Genomic DNA, 12841 nt, shown 5'->3' on the forward strand with positions numbered 1-12841 from the left:
GCCTGGCTTTGGCCTAGATTTTTATTTTATATTTTTTTTTATTTATTTATTTATTTATTTATTTATTTATTTATTTATTTATTTATTTATTTATTTTCCGGGACTGCAGATGGAACCTAGAGGAGGCATTTGACCTCCAAGCTAGACCCCCTGCCCTATTTTTTATTCTTTATTTTGAAACAGGGTCTCAGTAAATTGTGAGGGGCCTAAGTAGCTGAGGCTGTCCACAAACCGCGATTCTCTGGCCTCAGCCTCCCGAATGCTAAGATTACAAGCGTGCGCCACCACACCTGGCTTGGCCTTAATTTTTAAATGAATATATATTACAAAAAACTATTTCATCACCAGGCACGGTGGCGCACGCTTGTAATCTCCACGCTAGGGAGGTGGAAACAGGAGGATCGCGCAGGTTCGAAGCCAACTGCGTGCGCTGGCTTAAGAGACCCTGTTTCCAAATAAAAAAGTATAAAAATAGGTCTGGGAGTGTAACCCGGAGGTAGAAGGGTTTCCAGGAACCCCAGTACCATAAAAAAAAAAAAACTTCTTTCATTAGCTTCACTGTATCTAAAATATAGAAAACTACTTTTCCCCCTTAAAATTTACATGGACTTTTATATCAGTATAACATAACTTTTTCCAAATTATCCAAAACATGAACCTTTACATGAGTGTTCACTGAGAACTACCTCAGTGAGTAATTCTTTTTGTTGCTATTTTTATGGCACTAGGGATTGAACCCAGGTGCCCTAAACCACTAAAATACATCCCTTGCCCTTCTTGTTTTTGTGTGTGGTACTAACGATTGAACCCAGAGGCTTTCTACCTCCAAGTTTAGCTCCAGGCTTTTTTTTTTTTTTTTTAACAGAGTCTTAATAGGTTACTGAGAGTCTTGCTATTGCTGAGCCTGGTCTCAAATCTGCGATCTTCCTGTCTCAGCCTCCAAGGTACTGAGATTATAGATGTGAGACACCATGACCAGCTTATTTTTAATTTTTTTAGTGTAGAGTGTTTGTGTGTGTGTGTGTGTGTGTGTGTGTTGCTAGGGAATTAATGCAGCGGTTCATTCTAACTAAGATATACCTCTAACCCCATTTTACTTTTTTTTTCTTCTTTCTGGTGGTACTGGGGTTCCTGGAAACACTTCTACTTCCAGTCTACACTCCCAGACCTATTTTTATACTTTTTTTATTTGGAAACAGTGTCTCTTAAGCCAGTGAGGCTGGCTTCAAACCTGCGCGATCCTCCTGTCTCCTCCTCCCAAGCATGGGGATTACAAGCGTGCGCCGCCAAGCCCGGCTTATTGTTTCAAATTTAATGTAGATAAAAAGTTCATCATTTAAGTTGCGGAGGGACTCATTTAGTAGCTGAGGCTGTCTGCGAACTGCAATCCTTCAGTCTCAGCCTCCAGAATGGTAGGAATATAGACGTGTGCCACCATGCCCAACTTATGTATTTTATCTTTTTGGTACTACAGATTGAACCCAGAGACATTCTACCTCCGAGCCACACCCAAACCCTATTTTACTTTTTACTTGAAACAGGGTCTCAGTAAGTTGCTGAGGATGGCCTCAAACCTGCAATCCTCCTGTCTCAGTCCCCCAAGTCCTAAAATTATAGGTGCATACCACTATGTCCAGCTAAACTTTTATAAACGTTACTTTGGTCTGATCTAGTCTTTCTTTGGTTTCCTGTTATAATATTTTTTCTATGCCTTTAATTACATTTATTTCTTGAATTGTTTTTCTTTTCTATACATTGTTTGACATCACTTAATGATAGGCTGACTAAATATTAATTTATTGTATCTTAACATATATAACACAATTTTCTCAATCAATTATTCTTGAAAGAGTAGTTCAGATACACTTACTTCATTCATGGCTGGAAATCTGAGAGGGGCTGAAACCTTTTGTTGTCCATTATCATAGACATAGACAAGACTCTGACCAAAGGGCCTTTTCCCAGGCATATGAACAATGGTGATGTTGTGCTGGTGAAGTAGAACATACATTTAAAAGGTTAAAATTAAGCTGGGCATGGTGGCACACACTTGAAATCCCAGCATTTGGGAGGCTGAGACTGGAGGATCGCAATTCGCGGACAGCCTCAGCTACTTAGTGAGGCCCTCTGCAACCTCATGAGACCCTGTTTCAAAAAAAGAATAAAAAATAGGGCAGGGGGTGTAGGTTGGAGGTCGAATGCCCCTGGGTTCCATCCTCAGACCCGCAAACAACAACAATAATAATAAATAAAAGGTTAAAATTACATTATGTCTTTGGAATAACAAATATTTACTGAGTATTACTCTATCATTTGTTTGCATAAAAAGCCAAACATTAACATTAAACATAATTAAATGCTGATTAAAGTGCTCTTGATGTAAGAACAAAATTTTCTATAATACTACAAAACACTTAAGCCTTTCCTAGAAAACACACAATTTTTTTTTTTTTTTTTTTTTGGTGGTACTGGGGTTCCTAGAAGCCCTTCTATTTCCGGGCTCCACTCCCAGACCTATTGTTCATATGTTTGAAACAGGGTCTCTTACACCAGCGAGGCTGGCTTCGAATCTGCGTGATCTTCCTGTCTTCGCCTCGCAAGGGCGGGATTACAAGCGTGCGCCACCACACCCGGGGCAAACACACAAAAATTCTAACAATGCATTTTGTACATTTTTCAAGGCTCTGTGTATTCTTTTGTGTGTGTGTGTGTGTGTGTGTGTGTGTGGTACTGGGGTTCCTGGAAACCCTTCTACATCTGGGCTACATTCCCAGACCTATTTTATATATTTTTTTATTTGGAAACAGGGTCTCCTAAACCAGCGCACGCGGGGATTACAAGCGTGTGCCACCACGCCCGGCTTCTTTTTTTTTTTTAATTGGCCATACATCTTGGCTCTGTGTATTCTTTAGGATCAATTTTTTTTTTTCCAGTACTAGGGATGGAACCCAGAGGCATTCTATCTCCGAGCTATATACTCAGCCTTAGTTTTTATTCTTTTTTTTTTTTTTTGTTTATTTTTTTGTGGTACTGGGGGTGGAACCCAGAGGCTTTCTACCTCCGGGCTATACTCCCAGACCTATTTTCTATTTTATTTGGAAACAGGGTCTCACTAAGTTACTGAGAGCCTCACTAAGTAGCTGAGGCTGGCTTTGAACCTGTGCGATCCTCCTGTCTCAGCCTCCCAAGTGCAGGGATGACAAGTGTGCGTCACCACGTCCAGCATTATTCTTTATTTTGAAACAGGTCTCACTAAGTTATGGAGGGCCTCACTAAGTAACAGGTTGGCTGCAAACCTGCAATCCACCTGTCTCAGCCTCACAAGTACTGGGATTACAAGCATGTACCACCATGCCTGGCTTAGAATCAAATTTTATAACAAGCATTTTTATTTTTAGAAAAGCAATAGAAATGTATTTTTTTTTTTTTTGTGGTACTGGGAATGGAACCCAGGGGTGCTTTATCTCTGACCTACACCCCCAACTCTATTTTTTATTCTTTATTTTGAAACAGGGTCTCACTGATTTGCAAAGGGCCTCACTAAGTAGCTGAGGTTGTCCATGAGCAGAAATCCTCCTGTCTCAGCCTCCCAAATGCTGAGATTACAAGCTTGCGCCACCACACCTGGCTTGAAATGCATTGTTTTTAACAACTTCTAATCTCTGAATTAATATTCAAAAACAAATTTGCTTGTAGAAAATCATAAGTAAACCAGAATATTTTATTGTAATTTTAACAGAAAAGTGATTGGTGTTAAATTTATGATAGGAATTGTAAACAATATTAGTCTCCTTACAGCCAAACTCTAATAGGAACAGGACCTTAAAGTGAAAGTTAATAGATCCTTAAAAAAGATAAATCGCCTTTTCTTTTTAAGTACTGGGGATGTAACCCAGGGGCATTGTGCCTCTAAAATACACCCCAGCCCTATTTTTTATTCTTTATTTAAAAGAGGGTCTCACTGCATGCCCAGCTTCAATATATCTCCTTTTTTTTTTTTTTTCCAGTACTGGGATGAAACCCAGGATCATTCTACCTCATAGCTACAACCCCATCCCCAGCCCTATTTTTTATTCTTTATTTTGAAACAGAATCTCAGTTGTAAAGTGCCTCAGTAAGGAGCAGCTGAGACTGTCTTCGAACTATGATCCTCCTGTCTCAGCCTCCCAAATGCTGGAATTACAAACATGTGCCACCATGCCTGGAAATAAATCTCAATTTGAACATGCACCAAATTGTGTTTGTTAGTAAAGAACCAAGAAGCCTTACCCAGAGAGAATCACAGAAATCGTGGTCAGGAAGCATAACTGTTGCATATTCTCTTTTTGTGCACACTGCCACAACCAGCATACCTGACAGTGTAATAAAAGCTTCAAAACCCATGCCACTTCCTGTAAAAAAGCTAACAAAAATACATATTATCAGAACTCCTTAAGTTAATTAGTTTCATTGTGACTGAAGAACACATAACTATAAAGTTATCATGAGTATCAATTTTTGTGTGTGTGTGGTACTGGAGATGAAACACAGGGGCATTCTACCTTTGAATTATTTTTCAGTCCCAGACCTATTATTCAGTCTTTTCTATTTTTGAAACAGGGTCTCATTGAGTTGCAAGGGACCTCACTAAGTAGCTGAGTCTGTCAGCGAACCATGATCCTACTGTCTCAGCCTCCCAAATGCTAGGATTATAAGAATGCGCCATCACACCCAGCTTATCATAAATATCTTTATCAACAATGCTATGGTTTGAATTCTACTGCCATACATCAGACCAACCTTGTTCCAAAGACATTTGAAATCACTCTTGGGTATAAGATCTAATAAATTATAAAGCTAATAGCATTATAAATGGAATTTCATTAAATAAATTTTCAAATCTTCAAAATTCTTTCAAATGAGATTCAGAACTACTCATAAAGATCTTAAGTCACAATGTAGCCGGGTATGGTGGTGCACATTTGTAATCCCAGTACTTGGAAGGCTGAGACAGGGATCACAGGTTCGTGGCTAACCTAAGCTACTTAATGAGGTCTTGTTTCAAAATAAATAAAAAATAGGACTAGGGTATATCTCAGAGCTAGAATCCCCTGGGTTACATCTCCAGTACTGGGAGGAAAAAAAAAAAAAAAAAAAACTCACAATACCCCTGCCCCTCTTTCATAGTGCTGGTGATTGAACCCAGGAGCATTCTACTTCCAAGCTATATTCTAGCTCTATTTTAGTTTTTATTTGAAAATAAGGTCTCACTAAGTCACTGAGGCTGGCTTCAAACCCACAATACTCCTGGTCTCAGTCTCTAAAGTACTGGGATTACAGGTGTGTCTCCACACAATACATATTTAAGCTGCTACTGAAGTCTAGGACACAGGATTTCTGGTCCTTCATATAAGCATATGGCATCTTCAATGGGACAGAGCCAAAACGAAGTTAGTTTATTTATTTATTTATTTATTTATTTATTTATTTATTATTTTTTGTGGTACTGGGGATGGAATCCGGGGAAATTCTACCTCAGAGCTACACCCTCAGCCCTATTTTTTATTCTTTATTTTTGAAACAGGGTCACATTGAGTTGCAGAGGGCCTCACTAAGTAGCCGAGGCTGTCTGTGAACCGATATCCTCCTGTCTCAGCCTCCCAAATGATGAATTACAGCATGTGCCACCATGCCTGGTTCACTAACGAAGTTTATTATTCCATTCTTCTCCACTTTTACACCACTGTGTGTGTGTGTGTGTGTGTGTGTGTGTGTGTGTGTGTGTGTACTTGTAGTATTAAACCCAAAGGTGTTCTACCTATTAGTTATAGCCCCAACAGTTATTTTTTTTTTATTGCAAAAGGAGGTCTAAGTTGCAGAGGGCCTCCGTAAATTGCTGGGGCTGACCACAAACCATAACTCTCCTGTCTGAGCCTCCCAAGTACTGAGATTACAGGGGTACACTATTACACCCAGCTTATTTTTCACTACCTTTAAGAAGGAACCTTGTTTCCAAACTAACCTCAGGTCTTCCAGTAAAATATCTGAGAAAAATATTTTTATAAAAATTATAAAGTACTTAAACGTTTGCAGCCAAAAAAATTAAGATAAATTGTTGCACACTTAAAAACCAAATGTTTAGCTTTTTCCTGTTTAAGAATCATAGTATATACTGTTATACAAATATTTATTTATATTCCAAAATACTACCATTACCTGTATAATTGTTTTCTTTTTCCTCCTTTGTTTGTAATACCAAGAGTTAACTGATCCTGATCTAAGCAAAACCAAGCACTAAAAGAAAAGGCAGACCCTGGCCATTTCTGTATGGGAGGCACAGAAATTCCTGCCATACTATGTGACAAATTAAAATACTGCAGTGCACTCTCTAAACTTAGTTTTCGGGCCATTGTCAGGACTGCTCGAGTCACAGGAATAATGTAAGGGTGAGTAAGTTCATATTCATTCACTCTCAGCAATCTTAGTAGGCAACGGATTTCTTCTGAGCTTACTGACTGACTCCCCAAGGAGCCATGAATTGCAATCAAGTTCTCAGCACAAGTCCGATGGAGGGAAGAATGGGAATCCAGGGTTTCAATGATTTTAATTCCCATGTTTGCATTGACACAAGTAGTTCGACTCTGCCTATTAATACAACAAATTCTTTTCAGCCAATCAGAGACGAAGATTTGCAGGTCATGGGATTCTATCTCTGGAAGCCACTGGATAAGAAGCAAGAGAGGCTGGACATTACTAATGCCTAAAATTCCAACTGAAGTATGGTCACCCTCTACAGCCTGAAAAGCAACACAAAGATAAAAGGTTAGTTACCATTTCTAAAATGGAAATAACAGAACTTCTTTTAATAAAAGTGAAAAACTCACCATATTCATAAGTTCTTTAAGTAGTTCTAGTGATGGTTGACCCAGAGATTTTAATACTTCAAACATATGTGTATAGCCAATTCTTTCTTTAAATACTTCCTAGAGAAAAAAACAATATATCAAAGTATATTTTAGCTAACTCAATTTGTTGAAATATTAAAAATATTGAATACACATTTAAGTTATTAACTTAGTATTAAAGAAAAATATTATTGTTCTGGGCGTGGTGGCGCACGCTTGTAATCCCAGCACTTGGGAGGCTGAGACAGGAGGATTGCTCAGGTTCAAAGGCAGCCTCAGCTACTTAGTGAGGCTCTCAGCAATTTAGTGAGACCCTGTTTCCAAATTAAATATAAAATAGGTCAGGGAGTGAAGCCCGGGGATAGAAAGCCCCTGGGTTCCATCCCCAGTACCACACAAAAAAAGAAAAATATTATTAATTTAATGTTCCCTTAAATTACATGTATATATCTTAAACTCTATATGACTTCTTGAATAATAAAGATATAATAAGCCAGGTGTGGTGGCTCATGCTTGTAATCCTAGTACTTGGGAGGCTGAGACAAGAGGATTGTAGGTTTGTGGCCAGCCCCAGGCCTTCCACAACTTAGTGAGACCCTTTTTCAAAATAGAGGATAAAAAATAGGGCTGGGGGTATAGCTCAGAGGTAGAATGCCTCTGGGTTCAATGCCCAGTACTGCAAAAATAAACAAATAAAGTTCAAATATAGGGGGAAAATGAGACTTGGAGGTAAGAGAAATCAAGTAGTCTCAGAGGACTAAATAGTCCTGGCAATTTTAAGTAGTGACCAGAAAAAAACTGAGCAAAAGGAAATTTCTCTCTGGTCTTTGTATCTAAATGGCCTAAATTATCTAGAATATTAAATTTGTTAATTTTAATTTCTAAGTCATATATTTTTGAACCAGTGGTACCCAAAAACCATAAACTAAAATATAAAAACCTAGATAATACTAAACTAGTCCACTGTGATTAAGTTACATGTATTTCCATTGCAGAAATACACAGACTCATTATACAATCAAAAGATTTAAATAAAATGAGTGGAACTAGTTGTTTCTAGGGAAGGTAACTAGTTTTATATGAGATAAGGATAGAAGGGAAGTCTCTTCAAAAGGCATTTTTATATAACTTTTTGATTTTTAAACCATGAAAGATACTGTATAATCAAAAAAATTTATCTTGGTTTTTTTTTTTTTTTTTTTGGTGGTACTGGGGTTCCTGGAAGCCCTTCTACCTCCGGGCTACACTCCCAGACCTATAGTATTTTATATTTTTGAAACAGGGTCTCTTACGCCAGTGTGGCTGGCTTCGAACCTGCATGATCCTCCTGCCTCCACCTCCCAAGTGCGGGGATTACAAGCATGCGCCACCACGCCCGGCCAACAAAATTTATCTTGAACATTATTGTAGATTTGAATTTCAGTATATAGTAAAATTAATTTGTAACTAATAAATCAACTACTTAGAACTTAAAATGACTTCTTCTTCATAGATAATAAAAAAGTCTTGGTGTATACAGAGGTAGAACACCCCTGGATTCAATACCCAGCATCAAAAAACAAAAAAAATTAGCCGGGCGTGGTGGCACACGCTTGTAATCCCCGCGCTTGGGAGGCAGAAACAGGAGGATCGCGCAGGTTCGAAGCCAGCCGCGCGTGCTGGCTTAGGAGACCCTGTTTCCAAATTAAAAAATGTAAAAATAGGTCTGGGAGTGTAGCCCGGAGGTAGAAGGGCTTCCAGGAACCCCAGTACCACACACACACACACACAAAAATTATTAAGTGGAGAAGTCAAAAGCCAGACTAAAATTTGAAAAAGCATATTCAATGCAAACCTAACCATGAGTTATAGCAAAATTTCTAAGGCAAAAGTTAGAGTCTCCTAAAATAATGTAAACTAAGGAATATAACTGAAGGCATGACTCGGAGAACAGGGGGTAATTAACTCATTTATGGTACTAAAAATGTGAAGTATGTGCCAGGCATGGTGGCACACACTTGTAACTCCAGTACTTGGGAGGCTGAGACAGGAGGCTCTTGGGTTTGTAGACAGCCTCAGCTACTTAGTGAAGCCTTCTACAACTTAGTGAGGCCTTCTTTCAAAATAAAGAATAAGAAATAGAGCAAGGGGTGTAGGTCATAGGTAGAATGCCCCTGGGCTCCATCCCCAGTACCACAAAAAAAAAAAAAAAAGAAAAAAGAAAAGAAACAAAAGGAAAAAGAAAGTGAATGTGAAGTGTATTAGAGGTAGGAGATAAGAAGCTAAGCTAAAGTGGTAATAAAGTCACTAATGTTTACTGAACACTAACTAAGCACCTGGAACTGTATAGATGATCTCATTAATCCTAACAACTTAATGAGGTAACTACCAATATAATACCAATATAACAGGACAGTCAGAGGTAGTGAATAAGAAGGGACAAAAAAAAAAAAAAAAAATCCCTGTTCAGTGACTACAAACAAAGCAGAAGAATCTCTATGGCTACACAACCTGGAAAAGTAAGTTCTGAATTGTAGGACTGATTAAATATAGAAAATGTTCACATTCTACATCATCATTAATCAACTAAGTGAAGGAAGACTGATTACTTTATTAATGAAGAAAAACTATGATATTAAACTTAATTGTTTTAACTCACTAACGGCAGACTCAATTAAAATAATCATTCCAGCCGGGCGAGGTGGCGCACGCTTGTAAACCCCGCGCTTGGGAGGCAGAGACAGGAGGATCGCACGGGTTTGAAGCCAGCCTCAGCTACTTGGTGAGGCTCTCAGCAACTTAGTGAGACCCTGTTTCCAAATAAAATATAAAAAAAAAAGGTTTGGGAGTATAGCCCGGAGGTAGAAAGCCTCTGGGTTCCACCCCCAGTACCACCAAAAAAATAAAAAATAAAAAAAAATAAAGTAAAATAATCATTCCAGATGGGTGTGGTAACATATGCTTGTAATCCCAGCATTCGGGAGGCTGAGACATGAGGATTGCGGTTCATGGACAGCCTCAGCTACTCAGTGAGGCCCTCTGCAACTCAGTGAGACCCTGCTTCAAAAAAATAAAGAATAAAAAATAGGACAGGGGGTGTAGCTTGGAGGTCGAATGCCCCTGGGTTCCATCCTCAGTGCCACAAAAATAAATAAATAAAATAATAATTTCAAAACTAATGCTATCTTCCCATTCTTTGATCAATACTGGAAATCTGTAATAGTATGCAAGTCAGACATAAATGTCTTTTAAAATCCTGCAGTGTCTGTGGGAATTGTCTTTAAAATTATTGGTAAATAATTAAAGATTATTTACCAATATGGGATAGTTTGTAAACTATTTCATTTCAGGTATTAAGCTCTATGTATTATATACTTACACACATCACTTTGGAATTTATATAGTGAAAACTGGTATATCTAAGATATTTTAAAGCTCAGGGATATGTATTTCACCTTAGCAGCTGGAGATTTGTTCATTACTGCTGTCAAAGCTTGAATAGTGGATACAGCCAAACAATCCAACTGTCCCTGAAATACCTACCAGAGGGAATAAAAATAAGAAATTAACAAATATATTCAATATTTTCATTCACTTAGGAAACCTTTGTTCTGAAAGCCTGAAAAAATACTTAACATGCATTACATTCTTCTTCTTATGAAATGGATTTCTGAAATACTTTAACCTGCAAGAAAAGTTACCTACTTAGAAGATAAATCACATGTCAAGAGGGGTAAGGCAGCATTCACTCCTTATATTAAATGTTCTGAGAAGCAAAACACCACGCTTAACACATGCTCTAAAAATAATGGACAATCTCAAGAGGAAGGGAGGGAGGTCTATAATTGAAAATTCTACTATGTTTTAATTTCCCTACAAAAATAATAATTGAACTTTCTAGGTTTAAATTCCACTAGCATGTATAATAAAATAGCTAAAATAATCTTGTTCATAAAGTTTCCAAACTCTATATTAAAATCAAAACAGGAGCCGGGTGTGGTGGCGCATGCTTGTAATCTCAACATCTGGGAGGCTGACACAGGAGGAGCATGGTTCATGGACAGCCTCAGCTACGTACTGAGGCCTTTTGAAACTCAGTGAGAACCTGTCTCAAACTAAAAAATAAAAAATAGGGCTGGGGGTGTAACTCAGAGGTAGAATGCCCCTGGGTTCCATCCCCAGTACCGCAAAAAAAAAAAAAAAAGGTATGTACATATACAAATTTACTATCATCCTTACGAACATATCTATATCTATTTTAACATAAAACACAAGTTCTGAGGCAGATATAGAAAATGAAATATGTATCTATAAGTACTGTGTTTTTTAAAAGGCAACCTTTAATACCAAAAATTTTAAGAGAATTAAAAATGACTTCCAGTTTACATGTTTTAAATTTCATCATAAACAAGAAATGTGTTAATTTCAAAGCACTGTACATACAGCAAAAACAAAAACCTAACATCGACAATATTAAAAGAGAGCCTGGCTGTTTTATTAGGCTTAGTCAGCTATGAATGTAGAAGATAAGGACTAGAAAGCTGTAAAAAGCAGTCCTGAAAATCTGCTCTGGGGAATAAATTATTACAGTCTTTTTTTTTTTTTTTGTGGTACTGGGGGTGGAACCCAGAGGCTTTCTACCTCCGGGCTATACTCCCAGACCTTTTTATATATTTTATTTGGAAACAGGGTCTCTCTAAGTTGCTTAGAGCCTCACTAAGTAACTGAGGCTGGCTTCAAACCTGCGCGATCCTCCTGTCAGCCTCCCAAGCGCGGGGATTACAAGCGTGCGCCACCACGCCCGGCTTTTTTTTTTTTTTTAAGTATTTTTTTATTTTTATTTTTATTTTTTTGCGGGTCTGGAGATGGAACCCAGGAGCATTCGACCTCCGAGCTACACCCCCTGCCCTATTTTTTATTCTTTATTTTGAAACCTGGTCTCACTGAGTTGCAGAGGGCCTCACTAAGTAGCTGAGGCTGTCTGCGAACCACAATCCTCCGGTCTCAGCCTCCCGAATGCTGGGATTACAAGCGTGCGCCACCACGCCCGGCTAAATTATTACAGTCTTTAGGTAATCACTTCATAAATAGGATTTTCCTCTCTACTTCCCAGCAAAACATTTAAACACAAAGGAAGCTGTCTTTGTGGTGTTAAACTAAGCACTATCAATTTTAGGTAAGTTATTTAATCTAGAATCCTGGTTTTTGTTGATGCTGTTTGTTAAAAAGTATATTATGTAGAATAAATGTATTATGTATTAATACACATAGTATACATTCAATATTCTGCATATAGCAGAATTTTTCAAACAAGTAAAACAGGTGCTACACTTTGTAAAAGAGTAAGCCAAAAGGAGCTCACTGTATTTACCACAATAAACATTCTAAGTTTATAATTGTTTTGTTACTCTATATAAGTAGGCCTTAAGAGGAACTTATAGAGAAATATAAAACACTACAGTATTCTGTGAATTGAAGCTTCACATCCAGAATAGATCATATGATATTTTTATACCTCAACTCTATAAACCTAGATATTAAGACAATATTAATAAAAGACATGTAAGTTTTTTCTTGTATTGGGAAAGAAAAATAACAAATCATTTGTGTGTGTGTGTGTGTGTGTGTGTGTGTGTGTGTGTGTGTGTCTGGGGATGAAACCCAGGGGCATTTGAGCTACACCCCTTGCCCTATTTTTTTATTCTTTATTTTGAAACAGGGTCTCACTAAGTTGCAGAAGGGCCTCATTAAGTAGCTGAGGCTGCCCACGAACTGCGATCCTCCAGTCTCTGCCTCCCAAATGCTGGGATTTCAAGTGTGCGCCACCACGCACGGCTCACAAATCAATTTTTATAGGGAGCTTTTTCAATCTAATTCACCTAATACATAGTGAAAGGCAACATAAATCACATATTTTTGTATTGTTATACCCATAAAGACTTGAATTTTTAGAACAACAAAAAATTTCTAGTTTATAC

At 37.9% G+C, this 12841-nt stretch overlaps 1 protein-coding gene across 2 annotated transcripts in view; it reads right to left on the reverse strand.

The window, feature by feature from the left end:
• Positions 1-12841, reverse strand: part of NBEAL1 (neurobeachin like 1) — a gene marked incomplete at both ends in the record, with an annotated part of 229171 nt that overhangs the window by 137885 nt on the left and 78445 nt on the right. For both annotated transcript variants that reach the window (XM_080689757.1, XM_080689756.1), the window contains 5 exons: positions 1871-1990; positions 4270-4402; positions 6196-6776; positions 6864-6962; positions 10319-10402. In XM_080689757.1, coding sequence (XP_080545883.1) covers positions 1871-1990; positions 4270-4402; positions 6196-6776; positions 6864-6962; positions 10319-10402 — 1017 coding nt within the window. The remainder of the gene's footprint in view (positions 1-1870; positions 1991-4269; positions 4403-6195; positions 6777-6863; positions 6963-10318; positions 10403-12841) is intronic.

The sequence above is a fragment of the Muscardinus avellanarius genome, assembly GCF_963383645.1.
Source record: "Muscardinus avellanarius genome assembly, chromosome: 2".
Lineage (NCBI taxonomy): Eukaryota > Metazoa > Chordata > Mammalia > Rodentia > Gliridae > Muscardinus > Muscardinus avellanarius.